Source organism: Protopterus annectens, chromosome 2.part0 (genome assembly GCF_019279795.1).
Source record: "Protopterus annectens isolate FY-2018-M chromosome 2.part0, PAN1.0, whole genome shotgun sequence".
Taxonomy (NCBI): domain Eukaryota; kingdom Metazoa; phylum Chordata; order Ceratodontiformes; family Protopteridae; genus Protopterus; species Protopterus annectens.
Genome location: NC_056728.1, coordinates 235,390,987 through 235,418,363, shown reverse-complemented (window position 1 = coordinate 235,418,363; position 27,377 = coordinate 235,390,987). Strand labels below are relative to the sequence as shown.

Here is a 27,377-nt window from a genome sequence, read left to right as displayed (position 1 = left end):
TTTTTTTTAACAGAACATCCTGAGAAGGCTCAGATCCAGGACGACAATTGAAAACTGTAGCAGGAATGTCTTCCCAAACTAAAAACTGAGGAACTCCCCTAGGTGCCTCAGAAAAAATCAACTATGGTTCCCTCTGAACATCCAAGATGGATGCCTGCAAAGCCTCTTCAGATGTGCTACCAGCCGGATCCTCACCAGCCTCCAACACAGTCGAGGCAGAGAAATCCAACAGCACAGCCGGGCGAGCATCCAGGTTCATAACGACTTCAGGAGAAACACCTGGCAGAGGCTGGAAAGCAGAAGATTCTGGTCATACCTTTTTCACCTTCTTCTTCCCTAATGGCTGATCCTCATCATGGGAGATTCCTTCCATAGTATCTTTAGCGAGTAGCTTAAGACACTGCTTCTCAAGATACAAGGAAAGGGAAGAAAGTCTACTGCGAAGGGTTTTTGGAACAAATACCTGACAAACAGAACAAGATGTATGATCATGAGAAGCACATAAGCAAAAAAGACACTAGAGTGGTGGTCTGTATAGGAAATTTGTCTCCCACACTGGCATTTACCTTTCCTGGAGGACATTAATCTTAAGGAACACAAAAAAAATGAGGAAAAAACAAAATCCCCAATGGGGCACTTATCTTGCAAAAACAGCAAACAGGTGTACAAAGTCAATCGAGAATGAAAATGCATTCAACTGGCAGAAGACAGATGCAAGTAAACAGACCAATGGTGTAAAAGATACGTTCAGACTGCAGGAAAAGAAGTTCCGTTTTTGGTAAGCCTGAACTTCACTTTTATGCCTTACCTTATGCAGGAAATGTATTGTGACATTTGGCATACCTTTTAAAATCAGAAGTCTTTGGAAGATTGGCTGGACATTGGGCTTCTGCAGCAGGGAATCTCATATCGTTAAGAATACTGCAGCAGTGAAAGTAAGGACATCTAAAAGGTTGCTTAGAAATGGTGGCAGTGAAGGGTGATACTTAGACTTAAAGTGTCTGCGGACCCCTAACTTGACACCTGCTGAGAGCCCCAAAATACTAACACTGGCCCTGGGGGTTGGTACACACATGACACTCCCTTGAGCAACCAATGTGGGTTACATCAATACAGTATGCACCAGTCTATGCTAGAAGGAAGGTGTGTTTTAGTGGATGAACTTGTTAAGGACAGCTTCACTGCTTAGCTTAGGATACTGGGTATGCACAACTGTGTACTCACATAGATGGGCAGGCATAAGCACTGGAGTGCCTGTTGTTGCAATTCTTGGGATAGAGGACCTGCAAGTACAAATAGGGGGAGGAGATATATACAAAGCCTGAGCTTGCAATATCTTAAACTAGTTCCCATATGCTGAGGTACAGCTAGGGTTACCACCTGTCCCTCTTTGGGCAGTTGTGTCCTGCAAAAGAAATTAAAAAATGGCAAATGTCCTGAGATTTTTAGGGCAAAAATATTTCCCAAGCTTTCTTTAATAGTTTCATAAAACAGTTATCTTGGATCTGAAACACGTAAATGTTATGTAAACTATTATAAGCAACTCAAATGCTACAAGAACAATCTGTTATATTATCAAAAAAGTGAAGTTCTGTCCTTTGCACCGGCTGTGGGTATGGTTTGTACTGCAACATGTTTCTATAAAAAATGTCCCACTTTGGGCATCTGAAAAGGTGGCAACCCTAGGTACAGCTATCTCTGAGATAGCATGTAGAGTATTCTCCCCCTATCAAACAATGCTTAGCAGTAACAGCGCATTTTTTTCTAGTCACGGTTTGTTTAGGGAATTTTTGGATTTGTAGTATTGATCACATTTCTGATAAGGTGCCCAACTAATGCGCCTGGTTGCCTGGCCAAAGAGCAGAAGATAAAATTCTAATCGTTTTCCAGATGACGATTGCTGATTTTCTCATGCTCTGTGTCCTGAAACACTGGGAATCTCGAGAGAGGTAGCACATGGCCCTATCAAAGGGAGATTGGTTTCAATGGGAGATTGGTTTCAATGGCTGCAGGGATATCAAGTGGCCAAATTGAACATAAGCAATAATGTCAATACTTCAAATGGTTCAAAAACTTTAATAAGTTATGGAAAGTCTATGACAAGGCAGCAGCGGCAATATGTAAGTGAAAAACTAACTTTATGGCTTAAACATTGCAAGACCCATCCTCCACTGTTCCACTTGCAGTAATGAAATGAAATACAAATAGCATAACAAGCTTCTGCTGCATGGATAACAACTGCAAGAATTACACAGCACGGAATACAGACTTACCTATAGGAGGGATGAAAGTCCCAAAACGAGGGACAGTAACTCCAAGTCACTCATGGGGTTAATTAAACAACTGATTTTACGTTAACATGATTTTTTCCGAACAATAAGTACGAAATTGCAGTGTCTGGCGTCATTGATTGAATGTAATCGTCCTCGGTGATTTACCAAAAAAATAATAATAATAATAAAATAAAATCGGGGACAGTTGACAAATATAGATATTACTAACTAGGCGTAATATTACTGTACTATTGGTGCATACCTACATAAATTTCTAAACCGCATGATCCTGGGGCAAACCACAACGTTTTTTTTTTTTTTTTCCCCTAAGTAGCAGACTATTACAGTTGTTAAGAGAACGATCAATGTTTTTCAACCCTTGGTCCTAAAGACAGAACTGTAATGTTTAGAATTATATAAACGTCACACACTTCCAAATCCATGAGCTGGTGATTTTCGTAGTTAGAAGCCACCTGTCAGTAATTTTAAAAGTGGCGCTTATAGCAGGACGTTGCCCAAAAACATGGAGTAAGGAATTTTGGGCTGACTGATTCCTGAGAATTTGGTTATGAGCAGTTCAGAACTGAAACTTTGACGCGTACTTAAAAGCATTAATTGCAGGGTTAGAGTTCTGTGTTTCAGGGATGGTGATAAGGTGAGATAAACAGTACTGGAAATGGAATGCAGGTGGGAGGAGGCGAGACAGGACAGCTAACTTTGCAGGTTGATGACGGTTTCCGGGAGTTTTGAGACCGACTGACAAAACAGTATCATACTTGAACCGCTAAAATTAGTGTTTGTGTTATCTGCATTAACAGTTAATATGTATAAATTGTGCAATTTACTAATAGAATTACAGATCATTATCAAACACGGACTTAGCGTGGTTTGCTTCCTTTTGCATACGGTACAGTTTTTACAAAGCTACTGCATTGCCATGGGCGAAGGTCAGAGCATGTACACAAAGCATTCTCTGCCAGGTGCTGTAGTTCCTCATTGAACTACATTACCCAGACGAGACAGCGGCGCCATTGAGAAAGCTGGCGCGTTGCGGTAGACCCGGCAGTACGGAGCGGGAGACACCAGAGTTAGAGGGAAGTAGCTGTCAGTGACTATTATAGTGTCATCATGTCTTACAGTTGCAAAATCGGACCGTCTATCCTAAATAGTGATCTTTCTTGCCTGGCGTCTGAATGTCAGCGGATGATGCAGTCGGGGGCAGATTACCTTCACCTTGATGTTATGGACGGGTGAGTGAAGTATTTGCCTTGACACCCTCACTCCCTTATGTACCCCAAAGGGCTTTATGAAAGCACATGTTCTAACATGAGGAGTGCCTTCCACATTTAGCAGGTGCTGTTAAGTTAAGGCAAACCCATGTCCTTAGTAATAAATGGTTTGCATTTTCATCAAATCACTTATGTAGACAGAATAACTTCTGCATTTTCTGGATAATGCTGTTCTGGGTGGGAGGATGACATAATGGTTAAGGTGCTTACCTTAAAGCTACTAGGTGCAGGGTTTGATTCTCACATGGGGTAACTGGCTAGGCTTCAAGTGGCCCAAAAGAACAGTTAGCCTAGTACTAATCTAGCCTATTTTAGTTGTCGTTGCTCTTTATGATTTTAGTAAACGATCAGTGAAGTAGGTAATGGCATGGAGCTTTAATAGCATGTGAACTGACTTGACGTTATTGTGGATGGCATTAAGCTGAAGGGTAATTACTATTGCCGGCAGGTTTATTTGTCATAATTCATATCGCACCTTATAAAATGTGTTAATGCAGTAGCTTAAATCCCCTGGATTTTATGTGATGCTTTTAAGTGGTCTCGATTCTGTGTGCGGATTTTTTGGGGTATTACTGAGTAAGATCCCTTCCTTTATTTTAGAAAATGTCATCTTTGACATGTAAATAAAGACGACGTGAGGGTCTGCATCACGGCCCTATTGTTTGCACTTATTAAAATATATTTAGTAGGCGACCCTCTTACTGAAATTGTGTAAAGCTTCAATGACCAACCACTGATGAAGCTACTGCAGCTGTTCTGTTTAACTTTGCACTTTCCCCAAAATTGAGAGATGTGTTTTTAGGCGTGACCTGGGAGCAGTAATATGTTTTTGACTCCCTCAAGTCCCACAGTGTTGAATTTGTGGGAATGTGACTCTCATTAAGTGTATAGCTTGTTTGCAGTGTGCTGCTTCAGTCCATTAAATAACCTCCATGTGTGAAATGGAGGTTTTAAAAAATAGCATGATATATAGAAAAAAGTGCAGTCCACAGCGACAGTTTATAGACCCCTTGAGGTTATACTGTCATCGCCCTCTAGTTTTGCCTCACACAGGAGAGCAAAATATTTGCTGAATAGCTGAGAGTGAACATACAATGCGCATTTTATTTATTTGTTTAGTAAGAAATCGTAAACCGACAACAGTAATACAGGTGGCAGGCTGTTTTGCCCAAGAGTTGGCATCACAAAGAGCAGATGACAGTTTCTGGCACAGAGATGAAGCATGATGTACTGGTTCTGTGCATTGCTTCTGTACCCAACAAGAGATCATAGAGGTGGATTATAACCTAATTTGCTTTGTGAGGAAATGCTTCACATTTGCCTTACTCTGATAAACAACTGAGCTCTTTAAAAAATTTATCCATTGTTACATGCCTAGGAAATGTACTTTTTTTCTAGACTTAAGTCCAGTTTTTAATTGTCTATGATTTAAAAATTCATGTGATTATGGTGGTGTTTTTGGAGCTGTGATTTGTGTATTTCTGTATTTATGCTGTGGTTTCTGTAGTGGAGAGTTTAGAGGTGTGCTGTGCTTTGTCTCCTGTTGCATTTGGAGATGTGCTGAATTTTATATGATGTTTTGCTTGGAAATCTGCCTTGTTAAGCAGAGTACTGATGAAGTTTTTGTTTTGAGTCACATAGCCATGTGGTATTTACATTCTGTTGAAATATCCAAGTTGTATACTCTCATTTAAATGTTTTACCTGGTGGAAATATTTCTGGAGTGCAAGGGTTATCTTAATGAAAAGTAATTGGGCACTCTGTCTCACTTGAATTGTTAATTATTTGAAGAAGGTGGTGCAAATCGTTTCTTAATCTAACTCCAGAAGTCAGAACAATAATTTTTAATGCTGAATGATATGCTGGGCATCGTTTGCTGACCCTAAAATATTTACAGACTCTGTTGCTTATTGCATTAACATATATCTACACATGTATTGACAGCATTCTTGAAATAGGTGCATGCTTCTCACTGTATTTTGGGTTGCTGCTTCTATACCCCTCCTGTTTGGCATATACTTCTCAGAGGTACAGGCAAGCACAAGAGGACTATGGCTGACCAAGTTCGCAGACAACTGCAAACTAGGGGCTATAATTGACTCTCTGGCTGACAGGCATCCTCCAAAAGGGTCTCACTGAGACAGATACCTGGTGCCAAGCCATGGCCTCAGGCTAAATGCCAAAAAGTGCATAGTCATCCCCTTTGGAAAAAAACAAAGTACCCACAAACTACCACATAGGTGGTAGCCACCTAAATACGGAAGATGTAATAAGGGATCTGGGGACCCAAGTAGATAGTAACCTCTCCTTTGATAATCACATTGCCAAAGTGGTTAGAAAATCCTTCTATGTGGCCCACCTAATCGCAAAAGGGTTTGCATCCAGATCGAAAGAGGTCATTGGGCCCCTGTACACATCACTCATCAGACCCAACATAGAGTACATTGCCCCATTTGGGATGTACCTTACAAAGACACCTGCAACAACTGAAAAGACCACAGAAGTACCTCACCAAGAGGATCACTGGCCTCAAGCAAATGCCCTATGCAGTTCGACTGAAGAAACTCCAGCTGTACTTGGTTGCATACCGCCTACTCAGAAGTGATCTCTGTCTGACATACAAGGCCATGTCCAACCTAGAATTGATGGACACGCTCCACCTAAAGAAAACCATATCCCCTCGAGCCACACACTCCAGGGATCTAAACTCACCACAGCAATAAATAGGACGTGCTGGAGGGATAGATTCCTGTCCCAGAGACTTCCCATGCTCTGGAACAAGATTCCAGTCTACATTAGGCAGAGCTCCTTGCTAACCCTCTTAAAGAGAAACCGTGGTGAGTGGATGGGAAACAGAAAGTTCACCCCAGGGATCACTTCAATGGCTCTGCTGGACAGAGGCACAGGGAACTAATGTAAGGGGGTGATGAAAGCCAACACATTCCGGCTAGGCTTATAAATGCCTTCAGGCAGATAGCCTAGTACCAGCCTATGAACCTATACCTTTTCCTTAGGATAACTGAAATGTTAGTAATATTGTTGGAGTTTAAGGTAAGCCTTTTTTCGTAAAGCCCATTCTTTGCCATCTTTCTGAAGAGCCCACACAAAAAATGTTGCCATATTTAAAATCTCCCTTGTTGCAGTAAATATAGTTTTGATTTTCTGTATTTGCACAGGTACAACTGGGCTCTTTGTTTGCTTTGTGCCCACATCCTTTGCTTGTTGCTAGATAGGTTAAAAGCCTTTTCTATGAGTAGAATTAACTTGGAGGTATGATTTGGGGGTGTAGTGTCGCTCAGAGATTTGATTTAGGTCTACATCTGTAACCTCTAACTGGGCTAGCTTATAGGTTTTAATTGTTTATAATAAGAACTAGTTTGCAAGAATAACTTTAATTCGTTGAGGATTATTTGAGGTATAATTTAAGGCCTTAAAAGAGGATTGTTTGTTTAAATAAATAGATATAGTCTATACATTAATTATCAGTGATTTAGTACTGCAGATTTTTAATAGGTTGTCATAGCTTACAGATGTGATTTAGAACTGTAGATGATTCTAAGGGAGGAATACTTGGATATGTGATTTATGGCCCTCAGTATTTAGTGGGATAGTTTACGGTTGTGGTTGCAGGGATATAGGTTATGAGTCTGGCATCTTAGAGGTGCAGTTTAAGACCATATGTCTGCATTTGGGCAACTAAACAGGTGGTCGAAAGGTGTGCGAGACTGTACAACTGTCAGGGTTGGGGAATATGTCCTTTCCCTAATTTTCTGCAGTCTCTTAGTTAGTATATATAATTAGCAGAAGAGCTTGTCCCCTCCCGCAACAAAAGTGTTTTTTTTTTAATCCACAGAGGTCTGTCACCATCACCTAATGGAGGTTTTGCAGTTGATGTGTGAAACATCTATGTTTTGATGTGTTGAGTAAATTAAGCAATCCTATATAAAATGCATCATCACTCCCCGAACCATCAAAAAGTGAACACATGAAAGAGCTGTCATTTTAGGGGGATGTTAAAAAGACTGAAAAACGAACACTAGTCAGTCATCCCCTGCATCTCCCACAGCCCCTGCTAATATAGATCAACTCTGAGTTTGCACATAGCGAGGAAAGGGCAAATTCCCAGACCTTGCTGTACTATAATCTGACATGAGTGCGTGTGTGTTTTTTTGTTTGTTTACGTAATCTGCTTGTTTGCCTGTCACATTTTATTCATCTTACAATTGAGCTAATTCAGTTACAAATAAAAGAAACGGTGTTAGTAAACAAGGTACAATAAATGAAAGCAAAATCATCACAATTAATTGTGACAGGCAAATAACCAATTGCAAACAACACTGATGAGATGAACTGAGAATAGAAGGCCTGAAGATTAGGCTTTCTTAATCTTGCAATTGAGATAGTTCAACCACAGGAAAAAGAAACAATATTGTTAGTTAATGAGGTAGAACAGATGAAAGCAAAATCATCCCATTCTCCCCTAACAAAATGTTGAGTGAAGAAGTAGAGATATTGATGTCAGTGAAGGATCATAAAATGGTAGAAAGCAGAAAACAAAACTCTTTGTTTAGGCTTCGCTGCAGCACTAGTTATAGGGGCATACTTTATTCATCTCACAACCTGACTGCAATAGATCGCCTTTTTCGACTGGATCATTTTGATGTAGACCCAAGTGCCCCTGACTCCTCCAAACAATTAATCCATTGATAAGAAACACTGACCAGTTTTCTAGAATTTGTTGAAGAACTTCATCCCAACAAACGAACGCTTCTGATTAACTACATCTCTGTCAGTATATGAAGTGATTAGTGAATCCCCTTCCTATAAAACTGCCATTGACACCTTACAAAAGCAGTACACAAAGCTTAAAATTAAATCTTCGCTCGTCATCAGTTAGCTACCTTCAAATAGGAAGGCGGCCAAACTCTTTATCAGTTTGCCCAGAAATTAAATTTTTATTGGCCAAAGACTGTAACTTCAAAGTTGCCACAGCTGAATGCTATCAAGATGATGCCATGAGAGATGCATTAATCAGTGGTATTCAGTGAAGTCGCATACAGCAACATCTGCTTGAACAACACAGTTTAATCTTCCAAAGTGCCTTTAGTCCAGCGTGACTTTAAACTGATTAAGTATTTTTTCTCTGCCTTTCTACTTGCGACTGCATGTTCTCGCTGAAAAGCGATTTTCTAGCAACTCTAAGAACTGAAAAAGCTTTGTTTTTGCATTTTACTGTTTTTGCACTTCTAAAAGTTGTTTTTGTGTTTAACTGTTGTAGGCTACACACTCAAGTGCGCTAGCCTGTTTAAAACATTTACAGCAATTTTTGTTAAGTTACTGTTCTGCTAAAAAAAATATATCCTTGTTTCCTGCCTTTTCTGAACTAGAGTAGTCCATATTTCAAGTTTTGCTGAATTCTGGGTTGTGGTATAGTTCCTGTGTTGCCCATATCCTTACTTGGATAGGAGGAAGCTTCTCTGCTCACCAGTGAGAGTGGGGAGCTTTGAGCAGCCTATCTGTCCCCAGAGGAGTGGTCCCAGCCCAGCAACTAGTATCTTATTTGCCGTTTTGGGTAATTCCTATGTCTTTCAAGTTCCCTGCCTTAAAACCCGCATTTGCACAGTTTTGCGCAGCATCGGGCAACGTCACGCAGCACTGTTTAAGCAGTTTTTAACTTTTCCCGGCTCTACAAAGTCTGCTCTTCAATTTTTCCCTTAGAACTAGTCAAACTGTCAAAGTAAGCACTCTGCTTTCATTCTACAGCCCAGCACTTGCTCAAATTTCTCAGTAAGCACTAACAAACTTTAGCACTACACCATCTTATACTATCCAGAAGTACAAGGTTCCCTATTCATCCATCCCGGACAATCAGTAAATCAGTTCTTTAAACTGTCCAGGCATGTCCAAAGAGCAGTTTCAGGTATACTCTCCAGTCCAGCTGGTGAATCTGGGAATCTTGAGGCAATGTTACAATTGCCTTATGTACACAGACAACCCTCTCCTCCTTCCAACAAACTCAAATATATGTGAGAGATGCACCTATGCAGCCAAACTGGAGGCCAAGCTCTCTCAACCCAAGACTGGCACAGCCAGTCAGAAGGAGAAGGAAACCACTCGCACCACAAAACCAGTCTCACATAGACCAAACGCACCAGAAAACAAGACACACAAACTCACAAAAACATACTTGGAGGCTCTAAATAAAAATCTGCCAAAGCAGACATCCAAGCAACCGCTACCCCATGGCAACTTTCACGTATCACATACTTCACAAAGTCAGTGTGCCACACAGTCACAGCCCCTAAGGCTAAACAACACACCTAATACACTTGTAATTGGAGACTCTATTGTCAGGCACACTGACGTCCCACTCACCAGACTGAACAAGGAGAAGGTCACTGTAAGCTGCCTGTCAGGAGCCAGGATCCGCCACATAACACAGGCACTCAGGTCACTCCACAGCAGGTACAAATATGACTCTGTCATTGTCCATGTTGGTGTGAATGACCTGAGATGTACCTCCCTGGACTACATGAAAAGAGACATAGAGGAGCTCTCTGATCATGTAGCCCAGGCCGGTATGACCCTGACCCTGAGTAGCATATTGCCCTCACCAAGAATGATGCCACAGTATAAAGACAAAATGATCAATTTTAACAATTGGCTAAGCTATTGGTGTCATTCGAAGTGGATCCAGTGTCTGTTAGCCTTGGATGACATGCTCGACAAGCCACGTTGCTTGCCAGGGATGGCTTGCACCTGTCACCCTTAGACTTTCGAATACTGGCTAAGGCTCTTGCCACCCCCATAGCGCCTTTTTTAGGCAAGGCTCAAAAGACAAACCCACCTCCATAGACAATACCAGAAACAAAATCTAAGGGTAATGCTACTCAACGCCAGAAGTCTAAACCTCAAGATGCACGCACTCGAGGCACTCCTCAGTATGGAGAAAATCTATATCTGTGCAGTAACAGAAACCTGGTTCAAGGCTCCAGAGAGCACCCCAGCACTACCAGGATTCAACTCATACCATTCTTTTTGGCCCCAGAACTCGGACCGAAATACTAAAGGCGGGGGAGTATCCATTTTCATCAAGGATACCCACACCTCCAGGTTAGTAGCACTGCACAAGGCAGCGGAGACCATCCAGGTGCAACTAACAGTAGATAAAACTGCTTTTCAGTTCATAGCCTGCTACAGATCACCCACCTTGTCACAGGACCCCCACTCGGCATTCCTGAGAACATTGGAGAATATGAAGGTCTCCCCAAACACCATGATATTGGGGGATTTCAACTACCCAAACATTGACTGGGAAAACTACGCAAGTCCCAACTCTTTTGCCTAATGGTTCCAGGAGTTTATAAACTCAAATGCCATGGAACAACTTGTCACCACTCCCACAAGAGGGGACAACATATTGGACTTGGTCATCACCAACATGGGGGCTCAATGTTCCACACCAGAGGTAAATCCCTCGTTGGTAAGATCAGACCATAAACATATCACAATGGACATCCACATCCCGACCCCTCCCCAAACCACTGTGAAAAATTTCTCAAAAGCAAACTTCACACTTCTCAAGACAGAGGTGGAAAGTTTCAAAGCCCCCGGGCTAATGGAAAATGCTACCCAAACCACAGAATCCTTTACAAATGCACTCTATGAGCACCTACAGGAATGCATGGATCGTGCCATCCCAAGCAAAACCAAGACTCACTCCTCCAAAAACAGGAGACCAGTCTGGTGGACCCTGGCCATAAATAAAAGCTATACAACAGAAGGAGGAAACTATTACATGACAAGGCAAAATCCCAAAAAGGGAAGGCATCTTTGATCAGTACTAGCAAGAAACTTCGATCCCTCATAAAATCATCAAAGGCCAGCTTCAAAAGAAAAATCGCCAAAGACTCTAAAGATAATCACAAGGCATTCTTTAGCTATGTCAAGAATCTGGGTGGCAGCTCTCAGATCTGTTCTGAGCTGGTTCAAAATGGCACAAAATATACTGAACCCACTGACATTGCCAACATCCTGGTGGACAGGTTCAATGCAAACTTTACCCCCCTTCCCCCCAAAAGGGCCAGTGTCTATCCCAGAAAAATGCAGTCCCCCAGACATCACAGACACACAGTTGAAAGCAGCCCTTTCCAAAGTAAAAAAAAAACACAGCATCAATGGGACCGGATGGTATCCCGGGCTGCGTCTTACACAAGCTCCAAAACGAACTGAACCCTCACATAAATTCACTGTTCCTACTCAGCCTCACCACAGGTTATGTACACAAAGAATGGCGTACAGCAGCATTGATCCCGCTCCACAAAGGTGGCACCACAACGGATCCGGGAACTATCGCCCTATAAGCTTGACTAGCCTGGTCTGCAAGGCTATGGAGCGCATCATCATAGATCTCATAAACAAAGACATTGGGAACCTCCAAACACTGGACCCCATCCAATTTGGCTGTGTTAAGGGCAGATCTTGCCTCTTAAAACTAGTTGACTTCTTTGAAACCATTACCAAAGCCTTAGATGCCCCACTCTGGCATCATAAATAAACTTACCAACTTAAATATCAACCCATATGTCACAAGATGGGTTGCAAACTGGCTCAGGGATAGAACTCACATGGTCAGAGTCGCAGGTGCCATGTCCGACTCTAAACCAGTTACAAGTGGCATCCCACAGGGCTTAGTCCTGGGACCCCTCTTGTTCGGTATATACTTCTCTGAGGTACAGGCAAACACGGGAGGACTGTGGCTGACAAAGTTCGCAGATGATTGCAAACTGGGAGCCATAATCGACTCTCTGGTTGACACAAGCATCCTCCAGAAGGGCCTTACGGAGACGGATACCTGGTGTCAGAACCATGGCCTCAAGCTAAATGCAAAAAAATGCACAGTCATCCCCTTTGGGAAAAACAAAGTGCCCACAAACTACCACATAGGAGGTAATCCACTAGGTATGGAAGAAGTAATTGGGGATCTGGGGACCCAAGTAGATAGTAACCTCTCCTTTGACAATCACATTGCCAAAGTGGTTAGAAAAACCTTCTGTATAGCCCACCTAATCACAAAAGGGTTCACATCTAGATCAAGAGAGGTCATTGTGCCCCTCTACTCATCACTCATCAGGCCCATAATTGAGTACACTGCCCCATTTGGGATGTACCTTACCCGACACATGCAACAGCTGGAGAGACCTCAAAAATACCTCACCAAAAAGATCGTGGGCCTCAAACAGATGCCCTATGCAGCTCGACTAAAGAAACTCCAGCTGTACTCAGTTGCTTACCGCCTACTCAGGCGATCTCTGCCTGACGTACAAGGCCAATGTCTAACCCGGAATTGTTGGACATGCTCCACAAGAAAACTAGATCCATTAGAGCTACACGCTCCAGGTATTTAAACTTTAGCACAACAATAAATAGGACATGCTGGAGGGATAGATTCATATCCCAAAGGCTTCCCGTGCTCTGGAATAGAATCCCAGTCCATGTTAGGCAGAGCCCCTCGCTGACCCTCTTCCAAGAGAAATCTTGATGAGTGGATGGGAAATCGTAAATTTGCTCCTGGGATCACTTCTATGGCCCTGCTGGACAGAGGCTCAGGAATCTAGTCTAAAAGGGAGGTGAAAGCCAACACATTCTGGCTAGGCTTATAAATGCCCTAGGGCAGATAGCCTAGTACCTACCTATGAACCTATGGGAAATGGCCCATGCACAGTCCTAGTCTTATCAGAACTCTTTTTCTTGTCACCCAGTGATACATGTGCTGCTGTTCATTCGAAGTGCTACCTTTTTTGGTCGCAGCAGACGATCAGAATGCCCAGCTAAAGATGAGTTATGCAGAAAATGCACTAAGGTCATTTTTAAAAGGTATGTTTGTCTGGTTCTGGAACTAAACAGCCTCAGCAAACCTGTCTCTTTCTTACATCTTCACTGCAACGTGTCCAGGGTGCCTATCTAGTGCAGTTGTAACTTTATCAGTCAATGGAGGTGAACTACACGTGCTGATACAGGGAGCTCAGAATGTTATGTATCATCCTCCATGGTTCATAAGTATGGATGGTCTGTGCACAGCTCCCGAAGTAGAATTACAATGGTGACTACTAGGTTGGCAAGCTTTAGACAAGGACATTGTCTTGTTTCCACACATTAGATCATACAGTTTGCCGCAGTTTCAAGCTATTCATTTTACCTAATCTCTGTGCTGATACTGTATTGCGTCATGACTTTTTCAAGCTGCACTCAAACATAGAAATTCCTTTTGGAGGAACCAACCCCCGTTCATCTTAGTTGATTAATTGCTGCTCAAATCAAAGCTCCACGCCTCTATCAGCATTTATCACCAGACTGCAAGCCTATACCAACGAAATCTAGGTGTGTCAGCCCTTCGGATGAGATCTTTATACAAGCTGAGATGAAATGACTCCTGACCAATGGCGTAATTGAATCCTCTTAACTCGCCCTGTAGAGCCCAGGTTCTGATCAGTGCAAATTGAAGGCACAAAAAGTGGATGTTCATTGACTAGTCAAACAGTAAATTGTTTATGCATCTTGATGCCTATCTTCTTCCAAGCATAGATGTGATGATTCAAAAGGTGAAGCTTTACGAGGAACACGGCACTTTGTATCTAAAAAGACCCTCCCACTAAATACCGATAAGAGATGATGAGAAACAATATACTGCCTTTGAGACTTGTAGCAGACTGTATCAGTTCCGTTGTATACCATTTGGCTTGACTAATGGTGTGACATCCCCACTTGAGGCCAGTAATCAAGGAGCCTGAATCCTCACCTCTGACACTGTAGAGAGATGTTCACTTGGAGTACAAATGGATACACTCAGTATTTCCAGATGCAGAACACTTTGCATCAAGCACAATTTCCCTTAAGAACACACAGGGATTACAGTCAGCCTGGGGTCTGGATTGCTCTAGATCTGTCTCTTCCCCAGGTCCCCAGTAAGGCTCTCTACTGGCACAGCTGTGTTTAGCACTTTGTCTGTGAAACCAGTGCTTTGTGTCCCTTCTCCAAGTTGCTCGCTCACACACACACACACACACACACACACACACACACACAGATTGAGGTATAATTTTCGCAAACACATACACACGTGGGAAAGGCTGGCACAGATTACCTGCTCTACCAACTTTGCATGGACTATAAGGTAGATTCACTGCCACCAGTCAGTTACTGTAAGGCTGTTAAAAGTGTACCCGATTATACTGAGTGAAGTTAATATTAATACAATGCTGCGGTAGCGTTGTTGCCTCACAGTAAGACGCTATCTGGTTCGATTCACAGCTAGAACATCTTCTGCGTGGAGACATGCGTGAATGGGCGTACCTTCGTTGAAGGTTGTGTGTCAGGACTGGCAACTTGGCACTCGGCACGTAAAAATCTACTGCCGATCATTAGCAGACCGGAGTTCCGCTGTGGCGACCCCTAACCGGGAAAAGCAGAAAGACGCAATAACAACAAATGATAATGTTGACCAAACAGCAAGGCTTTTAGGAGTGGCCACAGTTATCGCCAAATAAAAACATGCAAATAATCTCAAAGCTTAAATATTTTCTAAAAAGGACCAGCCAGAAGGAAAAGTTTAAATGCACTTAATAATAATTAATAAAAGAACAAAAAAATACTAAATATCCATTTACAGTAAACACCAGAGCTTCAGTCACAGGAAATATTGAAAATAACACAGCTGGAAAGGGTCACATAGTTGCGGAAAAGCAATACTTAACTATTCTCACTATATATTTCTTGACTGTTCTAGAGAATTACTGTTCCTGCTTACTGAATAGAGCAAGGCAAGATGATGTGGGTGAGTGGTCTTTGCTGTTAGATCCAGTACAGAATACCGATAGCAGTCTCCTCCTAATATCTAAATATTATTTGTGGCTTACAGAATGACATCACACACATCTGGTCATCTGACTTTTTCCCGCACTATCCCCCATCACTAAAAGCTGCCAGGGATTAGCACATGTGCGCTACAGTACACACTAGACCTTTAACTTTAGTTTTATTAAAGCATCTGGAAACCATAAAACAATAAAACCATTCCACTGTTCCTATAACAACTACAAACTATTCTCTAGCGCAGACATTGCGTCTCTGGCTCCATTCGAAATTGTGGGATTTAGTTTTATTAATGCATCTGGAAGCCATAAAACAATAAAACCATTCCACTGTTCCTATAGCAGCAACAAACTATTCTCTAGCGCAGACATTGCGTCTCTGGCTTCATTCAAAACTGTGGGATAACAGCTTTATGGCTTAACCCATAAGGTAGTTTAATTTCAGATATATTTTAAAATTGGCTGGCTGAGATTAACCTTTTCTGTTCCAGTATCCTCTGTAACAGCATATAAATTTCAACAATTACAGTAATGCATGTACATTTCTTTGCTTTCCAGCATGGCACACTGTTACATTTTAACGCAAGCAGCTTTAAAAGTACATTTTTCAACACAATCATTTGTACAAATCAGTTTAATTTACAAATGACATATAATTCTTTACAAAATTCCAGCTAGCTGTGCTGCATATGTTACACATCCAGTACTCTTATTTCTCCTGGCATGGCTGGAAGTATCTCCTGTTGTCATAAATAGTGTAGCCTGTTTTCAATGCACTATTGATGAAATAATTCCATCCTACCAACTGCGTGACACATTTGCTTACGTCAATAATGTCACTGTCTGTGGAAAAGATGGGGGTGATCACGATAACAACTTGCAGAGATTTCGTAAAGCTGCCAAACGATACGGTCTAATGTTCAATGATGACAAGAGCATAATAGCAGCTATTAAAATCAAGCTGTTTGGCTGCGAGGTATCTAAGGGGGTAGTCAAGCCAGACTGAGAGACTAGAGCCTCTGCAAAAACTGCCCCCTCATCTCAAGTCTCAAAGAAGATTAATGGGGATCTTTGTTTACTATTCACAGTGGATATTTAGGTTTTTGGATAAAATTCACCCTCTTGGACACAACACGACCTTCCCACTGCCTAAAGCTGTGGTGGATACATTCAAGAATCTTTTAAAACGGAGCTAGAGAATGCTGCCATATCTATGGTCGATTATAATGTCTGTCCCTCGGAGCTTGAGAATGCCGCCATATCTATGGTCAATTATAATGTCTGTCCCATTGGTAGTGGAGACAGACGCTTCGGAAATCGCCATTGCTGCAACACTAAATCAGCAAAGAAGGCCTGTGACCTTTTTCTCCAGGATGCTGTCACCTTCCAAGAGGCGCCATTCAGATGTCAAGAAGGAAACATTTGCAGTGGTCATATCAATTTTAAAATGAAAGCGCTTTCTTCTGGGAAATCATTTTGAGCTAGATACTGACCAACGATGAGTTGCCTTTATGTACGGCAGTCAACAGAGAGGCATGATGAAGAATTTTTCACTTCAATGTTGTTTATCAGCCTGGGAAGGAGAATCTCACCGCTGATGCCTTATCGCATGTGTGTTGTAGATCATTTCCCTCTCTTGTCGACTTAGGTTTTTATATGACTCCAGCTCATTGTATCATCCTGCCATTGCCCGCTTGATGCAGTTTATGCACTCTAAGAATATTCCATTTTCTGTAGAGAGGTATGAAGCATAACCTCAGACAGTTCTGTATGTGCAGAAGTGAAGCCATGTTTTTACCATCCTACAAATACCATGCTCGTAAATCTACCCAACCTTTTGAGAGATTGAGCATAGATTTTAAGGGACTTCTTCCTTCTACAACACGCAATTGGTATTTGCTTACTATTATTAAAGAATATTCAAGATTCCGTTTTGCATTCGCTTGCCAAAGCATAACTGCACAAACTGTAATTGCCTGCCTATGCCAACTATTTTCACTCTTTGGTATGCCAGCTTATATTAATTCAGACTGTGGCACCTCTTTTATGTTTAACGAATTAGAGTTTTTTGCACACCAAAGGAATTGCAATCAGCAGGACCACACCTTACAACCCCCAAGGTAATGGTAAAGTCAAGCATCTAAATGGTGCACTTTAGGGGGCCATTACTCTGGCTTTAAATGTTTTTGCTCGAGGCTCTCCACTTGATCGATCTTTTACTGAGCACAGCCACAATTGCGATGCCACGTGAAAGGTTGTTTCAGCACAATCGGAGGTCCACCAATGGCACTGCCTTCCAGTTTGGCTCACATTTCATGGTCCTGTGTTGCTAAGAAGTAATAATAGGTCCTCAATGTATGATCTGTTAGTGGAGGAAATGGAACTCCTGCATTGCAGTCCTCAGTACACACGTGTTCAACTTGCCAGTGGAAAACAGGAGACTGTATCTATCCGGCAGCTAACAGCCAAGGGTGAAGATAACTGTGAACTGTCCCAAATTACTAATCACCCACAATAGCTGAAGAGTATGGCAACCTGACCAATTCAGCAGACAAGTGGAAGACCAGATGCTGCTTTGCCTGAGCAATTATAAAACACCAGATCTAGCTGTATCCTCTCTCCCTGTCTCACATATTGATTAAAATAGCCTAGACACTTATATTCGACAATAACAGAGAGTACGTCCCTATAACTTGGGTAGCAGAGAAGCCCAAGTGAAGAGTTTTGTTTTCTGCTCTGCTTTCTGCCATTTTGTGACCCTTCACTGGCACTAATCTCTACTACTTCACTCGACATTTTGATGGGGTAGACTGTGATGATTTTGCTTTCATTTATTTTACCTCGTTTACTAGCAATATATATATATATATATATATATATATATATATATATATATATATATATATATATATATATTTTTTTTTTTTTTGTAGCTGAACTAGTTCAATTGTAAGGTGAATAAAGCCTAGTCTTCAGGCCTTCTGTTCTCAAGTAATCTCATCAGTGTTGTTTGCATTTGCTTATTTGCATGTCACAGTATATGTCTGTATGTATGCATGCATATCTAGTGCGTGTGTGTGTGTGTATATGTATATGTGTATGGGTGTACTCCATTATATTGAAGAGAGTACCGCGTTGACAGCCAGTTGGTCAAAATCATTGCTTTGAGGATTACCCCAGAGCAGGTTAAACCAAAACAAAGTGTTTTGGTAGAGGGGAAAGCCCTCCTGCAAACCCTGTTGATTATATATCCTAACTTTGAGGTGGCACAATCCCCAAGGAAGGGGAAAACTCCCCAGGGGTTGCCTGCCTGTCAACCATCTTCTCCAGTTGACCAACTGGTTGCTGACTTTTTACTGTGTTCACTGTGAGTGTATTATATATACAGACAAATAAAATTAGTTTTAAAAATCAACTAAAATCTTATTTCTTTAAGTCTTGGATATTTACATACTCTAACCCAAACTAACTTCTTTAAGTCCACTCTGTCTCCATATCTCCTCTATATATCTGTTATAAAGTCTTCCCATAACTTCACACCGTATAATTCCTTGTAATACAAAGTATGCCAGTATCTATGGAATTTTGTATTAAGTTTTTCAGTTTAACATTGCTGTTATGTTTAACAATGTTGTTGTTAATCTCGTCTCTTCACTATTAATACTCACGTGGAAATGTTTGACAAATTTGTTAGCTTCTTTTCTAAATAGTTCTAAGTCAATTTCTTTTTGGACATTTATATTGTATGGAACTTTTCTTCCTGGCCCTCCGCTGAAAATGGGCAACTCTACCCAGTCAGACTTCCCTAGTAAACAAATGTAAAATAAATAAATATATGTGTATGTAATTTTTTATATATAATATATATAATCTATGGGAAACTAACTTTTGGCAGTATATATTGTTGATCTATAACGAAACAAATGACACATTGAATGCTGGCTATCTTGACCTGGCCCAGATGTTCTATGCAGTCCCCACTCGGGTATTGTTGATAATCTCTCAGAACCGGGCATAAATACCTACATAACTTGCTGGATTGCCAGCTGGCTCACAGGACCCAAAAAGTCAGGATTGGTGAGACCACCTCCACCAAGAGATCAGTCACCAGTGGAGTACCCCAGTGCTCCGTGTTAGGCCTGCTCCTGTTTTGCAACTACTTCTCAAAAGTCAGAGCTAATGTTAAAGACCTCTGCCTCACTAAATTTGCAGATGATTTTAAAGAGTGGGAGCTTTCATAGACTCTCCCACGACACCAACATCCTGCGAGAGCGTTTACACCAAATAAATGACTGTTGCGAAAGCCATAACTTTAGTGCAAAGAAATGCATTCTAGTGCCCTTTGGTAAATTGTCCTCTCAAGCTAATTATTTTATTGATAAAACACCCCTAAGAGTTGAACTGATAGGGTAATGGTAACATATGTAGACAGTAGTGTGGCGTTCGACCAACACTTAACCAAGATAGTAAGAAAATCATTCAGTGTTGCCCATCTTGTAAGCAAAGGTATGGCGTCAGCGCCAAAGTAAATAATAGTACCACTCCACTCAGTCCTTATAAGACCCATTATTGAATAAAATACCCACTGTGGCATGTACCTAACCAGCAACATGCAACAGTTGAAATGCCCTCAGTGGTTCCTCACTAGGAGAATCCAGGGTATGGATACCCTGCCTTATGCAGATCTTATGGTTCTGTCTCTCTACAATCTCTTGCAGGTTACTGAGAACTGATCTTTGCCTGGGATATAAGGCCTCCTCAGATCCAGCCCCAGTGGATCTCTTGCAGATCCACCAGACAAACGGCGCCAGAAAGACTAGATCCAAGGACCTGAACTTTGTCAGTAACATATGTAGAAACTGCTGAAGGGACCAATATGTGTCTCAAAGGATGCCTGCACTATGGAATAATCTCCCTATCTATGTGAAAGAGTTCATCCCGGACCCTATTCAAAAGAAACTTTGATCACTGGATGGGGAATTGCAGATTCATTCTTGGTCTGACCCCCATGTCTCTGATCGACAAAAGTCGACAGTAAGTAAATTAATCCCCAACTAACAAAACAAACCCCCCACATAACCCTTAGATACCTCTTTACCAACATATCCTAACATGTAAGCATCCAAGCAATGCTGGAACAAAACTGGGTTGGGTTGCAAGGCTGAGCTTATAAAAACGTTGATAGTTGTTAACCTAGTTTAAACCTTATGAAAAAAAAAAACATTGATCCACAAAGGATTAAAAAACAACTAGAACACATGTTTTTGCAAGGGCATGCCTCACTGTACCCCCTACATCATCTGCTAATTATATATGTACCATATCTGAGATTACAATACAGTGGGGAAAAGGCATATTCGCTGGTCCCCACTGTGCCGGGATCTCTACCTTAAAAAGCCATCACTTTTCAAACTGCTGATTTTTTGATCAGCTCTTTGACCCCCCCCCCCTGCTGTGTGTGTGTGTGTGTGTGTGTGTGTGTGTGTGTGTGTGTGTGTGTGTGTGTGTGTGTGTGTGTAAAATATATACCTACACACACACACACACACACACACACACAAATACATTTGTGCATGAAGATTGTAGATATCAAATACATTTACATACAGGTGGAGGTAGCTTGACTGTGTAATCTGGAACTGTAGTTTATTTGTGAACATAGCATAGAGGTGCAGTTTAGGGCCTTATACCTGAGGCAGCTTACACATGGTGAGGATAGTTTAAAGATTTAAGATCAAAAGATAGTGTAGAAGTTTGTTTTAGGATGATAGTTATTTATGAAATAGACATTCCTTTCAGACTTGATTTAGAGCTCTAGTTGTACGTGGGAGTAGCTCACATCCTTATTAGGACTGTTATTTGTTAGGGTGGGAATGGCATTAGGGTTTGTTTTATTGTCTTATTACTGGATAGTAGTGATGTAATTATAAGTACTTGGGACATGGTTACTTTTAAAGTGGGATTGCTTACAGATGCAATTTTAGGGCTGTAATTGTAAATGAATGAAACAAGCATAATTGTATTTATAGCTGTATTTTTTAAGTGGGAGTAGTTTATGTGTGTGTCATTTAATAACGTTGCTATTTATAAGTCCGGATAGCTTTGGGGTATCATTTAGTGCCATTAATAGATTTGGGGTATCATTTAGTGCCATTATTTATAAGTGGATAGTAAAGATACAGTAATGGGTAATTTTAGAGTTCGAATTATGAAATGTGTTGTTGTCTTTCGGCTTTTACCGGTTAGGGGTCGCCACAGCAGAACTCTGGTCCGCTAATGATTGGCAGTAGATTTTCACGAATGCCGAGGTGCCAGCTTGATGAAATGTGTAAATGAGTGTATTTTGCAGGTATGATTCAGGACAATTCTACTTTGCATGTGAGATAGTTTACAGATACGTCTTACAACTTAATAGCCCAGGATAGCTTATAGATATAAGTTTTGGTCAAAAGTATAAGTGAGGATAGCTTGCAGATTTAATTCAGGTTGGCAGTTTGTAAGGTGTAATGCAGGACTGTAGTTGTTTATATGTGAAAATAGCTATGTGGCTTACATATGTAATTTAACATCTTTTTTTGTAAGTGGAGGCAACTTATGGGTTGATTTAGGGCCATAGTTTTATATAAGCACTTGCCCTTATCAACCTTTGTCCTCCAAACCAGTGCCTGATTTAACCATTTTTCACTGTCATGTAATTGATCCCCTGTTCTAATTTGATGGGAAGGGTATGCATTGTGGCATTTGAGTCGGGTGCCGCAATACATTTGTACACTTGTGCATTGTTATGAATTTGGTTTGTTAAAAGTTTTGTAAACTCTTTTTTGTATTAAACCACAGCCTAGATAAACTTAGTATTTATTACTGTGATATTACCTTGGGATAATGTGTGTTGTGCCCATAGACTTAAATGGGGCACCTTTACGCATGCACAGTGCTGCACCCATTAAAGTCTGTCGATATAACACATGTTTTTCCTTCACTGGCACCAGTAAGGTTAAAGTTTGTTTTCCATCAGTGACAATATGGAAATCATATTTTTCAGTGCATTTCTTGTTGAACTGCAACATGAAAATGCTGTCTGCTGGGTAAAGTTGTTCGATAGGTTTTGTATCACATGTTGTGGTGCAAAGGAAGGATTATAAAACGTTGGAAAATCACTTTAACATTAGGGGAGCAGCTTGTATTAAATCAGTCTGTTCGTGCATGGGTGACTGTTGTTGTCCTGCTTGTGCATGGGTGACACTAGTTGTTGTCCTGCTCGTGCATGGGTGACACTAGTTGTTGTTTGAGGTGGCAGTTAAACAAGTGGTATTGTCCTTAATTTTGTCAGTTTATTTAATTAACATCAGGTAATTGTTTTTTGTGGTAGGGAAACTTAATTTCAGGAAGCAGTGAAGCATGAACTGGAGAAGAAGCTGGAGATGAGGTTGAGTCCAACTGGGCATTTGTAAACTTGGAGAAGGCACGTAAATAAGGTCTGAAGGAAGCTGATTTGGGCAGTCTTGTGGTGGTTTGAAGTGCCAGAGACATTGGTAGAATTAGTGCAGGCTATGTACAAGGACTCAATGACACAAGTATTAACAGTGTTCGGACTTGCACATGTATTCCATTCTGAATGGGTGTGCATCAGGAGTCCTCTCTGAGCTCACTGCTGTTCATACTACTTCGTAGGTGTATACCCACTAAAGTCCTTAAAAGACTAGCCGTGCAACCCAACTGTGACCCATAGATTTGATTTTTGTATGATTTACTGACTGCCTATGTTCATCAGAGACATAGTTGCCAGACCAGGGTAGAATTTCCGATTACCCATCTGTTCAACTAGGTTGCACTTAAATAGTGTTAGGGAGGAACTCTACTTCACGTGGATGGAAAGCCTGTTCCAGAGAATGTGACTTCTCTGAGAAGCATATCTATCTCTCCAACATGTCCTATTTATGTTGCAGGCTAATTTTAGGTCTTTTATCATAGTAGTTCTGATGCTGTTTGTTTTGTGGATGTGTAAAAGGTTCATCAAAATGGGTTCCTGGGTTGCCTTGTATGCCAGGCAAAGATCACTTGTCAAAAGTGTTTATGGTACTGAGGAGAGAGAACACTTTCAGATCAGCTTACGACATTGTGTTTCCTGTATTCCTTTTATAAGGAGCATTTTTCAGCATTGGGGCAGTATGTACCTGTTTTCTTCTCATTTTTGCCTTTGTGACCTTTTTTTTTATAGAAGTCCATAAGCAAGGCCTTCCTTTGACAAAGCCAAACTGGGATGGATCCAGTGTCTGGAGATCTCCCATGTCCTTGTAGATAATATACATAATTATTTCCATGGCTTTGCAAATAAGACTGGTCAGACTAATGGGTCTGTAGTTCCCAGGATCTGTTGATGGTCCGGCCTTATGAAGGGGGATGACAATCAGACGCTTCCATTCTCTTGGCACAAAGCCTGTTTTAAGACCAGTTAGTGACTCCAGTGGTCCTGATAAGTAAGTTTGTTTATTGACATTTGATTATCGAGAAAATCTGACTGGGTAGAAGCCCATTTTCAGCAGAGACCTGGGGAGAAAAGCCCTAAATTTATTACAAAACATTCTAAGAACAGTAATTTTGCAAGCCCCAAAAATAAAACAAAAACATCTGCAGTTTAAATAATTATAACAAAGTAGACATAATAGAAAAACATTGGAATTGATACAGTGTGTGACAGTTTAATGTTTAGAGAAATTTTAGACAGATTTACAGAAATTAAAGGTACGTTAGTCTAATACAAATAGGAATAGCAGTATGAAGTGAGGGAAAACAGGCTTATGATATATTTAGAGAGAAAGTCAGGGAAGAGAATTGAATAACAGTTAGGAAGTAAGTGAAGAAGGGAGAGTAAGGAGGTTTTAAGGAATGAAAAGGTACTTGTTCTTATCCTGGTTTTGAGCAAGAAAAAAATCCAGATTTTAGCGAGGAAGTCTTTCAGAGTGGTTTTGAAAGATGGGAGGGTATAGATCTGATGGATACAGGTAAGGAGTTCCAGGCCTTGGCAACCTTGTACAAGTACAGACAGTGGCCAGCAAATTTGTTAGGTTTGTAGACGGACATGAGTTTTTGGTCATTGGATTGCAATGACCAACTAGGAACATAGCTATGTAGAATGTTTTTTTTAGTGCTGGACAGGCAGATGGATGCTGGATAATTTTATAGGCAGTAAGACGTTGTGTGTTAGTTGATGTGGGAGTTCTAACCAATTAAGGCTTTTTAGTGCTATACAGTAGTGGGTTCTGAAAGGGGTATTTGCTGCAAATTTAGCAGCTTCATTATAGCATTGTTCAAGTTTTAATTTTTGTGAAGTCTGGAGGTTAGTAAGGCTGGGAGCACCATAAAGAAGACTGGGGAGGAGATGGTAGTGTAAAAGTGTAGATTTAGTTGCGTCAATGCGAGAGTTTTTGGTTCTGTAAAGCATCCCTAGTTTTCAATTAGTGTTCCTCATGTAATTTTGTATATGCAGGTCGAATGTAAGATTATCATCCACTGTCACCCAACCTCAGGTCAAGCAAAGAACGGGGGAAGAGAAGGGACTAGAATGCAGCTTTAAGCAGTGATGGACGACACCAGCAAACATGTCAGAGAGGACAGATCAACAAAGCTGCTGTATGCAGACTTGGAACAGAAAGTTCAGCAAATGAGAAGAGAACGGAATGCAAAGGCACATAGGGTGTAGTTGTGTACAGACGAGAGTGGTCGCGACCATAGCAAATAGGGGTGGAAATCATAAGAAGCTGGAAATTGAAATGGAAGGAAAATAGCAGAACAAGCAGACAGCTTCATTTATCTGGGAGGTGGGTTGAGGAGGATGGAAGTCTGAATTAGGAGGTGAAAACTTGACTCTTGAGGTGCTGTTGCCAACTGATACAGGATGTTTGGGTAGTGTGCAAAAAGAAGAATGCCAAAGAAGCTGAAAATTAAGGAATACAAAACAGTGGTGTGACCAGTACTACTGTATGGCACAGAAACCTGTGCAGTGAATGCAGAGCAGATGAGAAAGATAGAAATGCTGGAGATGAAGTGCCTGTGAGGGGTGGTAGGTTGTACACTGAAAGAAATGTGGGCATTAGAACAGAAGTCAAAGTAGCTGTAATTGCAGAGAAGGGCATAGAGAAGAGATTGCAGTTGTTTGGGCACTTGTGCAGAAAACAAATTGGTGACGAAGATTTGGGAGAGCTGGGAAGAAGGCAAGAGGAAACTGGGACAGAGAATGAGACTGAATGAGAAAAGACATAGGACAGCTGTTATGACCTTTGAAAAAGTAGAGTACTACCAAATCAGGATAGGTGGCAGCAGTTCGTGTAACATCCTGACCCCATGTAGGGAAAAACTGGGGAAAGGGGTGGATTGATGATTAAGAATAGCAGTATATAGAGCCTTTACTTGTAGAAATCTCAGTTGCGTACTCACTGAAAAGCTTTACTGTATTCATTCAGGGAGAACAGACACTGTACATGGTTTTGTGAGTATTTTTGAATAAGAGCATATATTGCTGTTTCATGTTAAGTGCTTGTCTGCAGTTTGACTAAACCTAGATCTTGAACAACATTCAAACCAGCCAGCACTGTTTTATTTACTCTCTTACTCATTGTATATCTTCTTTGTTTATTGTATATCTTGTTTGTTTAGTTTATTTAGCAATAGCTATTTGATTTGTCTTACTGCTGCAACGTGATATAGCTATTTGAAACTAAAAAATACTTCATTCCTAGCTGTTGAATTTCCAAATGTTCTAGTATAAACAGCCAAACAGTACTATGATTCTGCTTGACTGTTATGCATTCTGTTTATTATTTGTAATAAACTTAGAGCTGTCTTATGCACACTTATAAAATTTGTACAGAATTGTTTTAACTAGTTAATGTATGCAGTGGTGGTGCTGCGGTAGCGTTGTTGCCTCACAGTTAGATGTTGCCCGTTCGATTCTCAGTTAGAGCGTCTTCTGTGTAGTGACATGCGTGAATGGGCGTTCCTTCGTTGAAGGTTGTGCATTAGGCCCGGCAAGCCAGTATGTAAAAATCTACTGCCAATCTTTAGCGGACCGGAGTTCCGCTGTGGTGGCCCCTAACTGGGAAAAGCCAAAAGACACAAACCATGTACTGTTATCTGTACTCTGTCTAGCATCTTTAGACTTGTCAACATATTTTATTTACTTGGTTGCTTGCTTGTACTTTAACATTGTTTTTCAGGTTAGTCTCCCTGGGCTACCTGCTTTTTTTCTGGAAGACATGAGGTGGTATTTATACTGACTCGGGGAAAACTTGGTTATGGCAACCAGGAAGTTCCTCTACTCTAATCATATCCATGCTTATTTTATCTACTTTTTATATCTTAAAAAAAAGTCTTCTTTACATAGTTTTCACCATAACATTTTTACTCTTTTACATTTCAGAAACATGTTCTGTAGTTTCTTCTTGATAGTGTAAACATAGTCTATCTTTTTTTCTTTTTATTGGCATATTTCCTTTTACTGGTAATTTATGTATTACCTGTCTCCACAAAAAATCTTGACATTCTACTTTTTGATTATACCGTTTGATTCTTATTTTATAGCTTTAATTTTTTCATCTCTTAGATTTTACATAGCACTGTTTAATCATTACATTCCTAAACCATACTCTTCTTTTTCTACATTGTCGATTTTTATTTTCCACAAAAATATTTTTTCTCGGTAACATTTTTTCTTCATGTGTACACTGTTTTTCTCTTTACTCTTGTTTTCCATACCCCCAAATTTATCATACTTGCATTTATACAGTTTTACTACCAATCTCTCATCTTTTTCATTTAGCCACTGTAACACTCTGTAAAGTTTAATGAAGCAGCGTATACCACTGGGTTAATTAACCCTAAACCTCCTCCTTCTTTATTTACATTCAAAACTTCTCTCTTTTTTTTTTTTTTACTGGGTTTAATCCAGA

The 27,377-nt window shown here is 40.8% G+C and overlaps 1 protein-coding gene across 1 annotated transcript in view; it reads left to right on the top strand.

Annotated features, from left to right (window-relative positions):
* The first annotated feature begins 3,001 nt into the window (after positions 1-3,001).
* Positions 3,002-27,377, top strand: part of RPE (ribulose-5-phosphate-3-epimerase) — a 154,444-nt gene continuing 130,068 nt past the window's right edge. Inside the window, exon 1 of the mRNA XM_044060699.1 lies at positions 3,002-3,523. Coding sequence (XP_043916634.1) covers positions 3,402-3,523 — 122 coding nt within the window. The 5' untranslated portion in view covers positions 3,002-3,401. The remainder of the gene's footprint in view (positions 3,524-27,377) is intronic.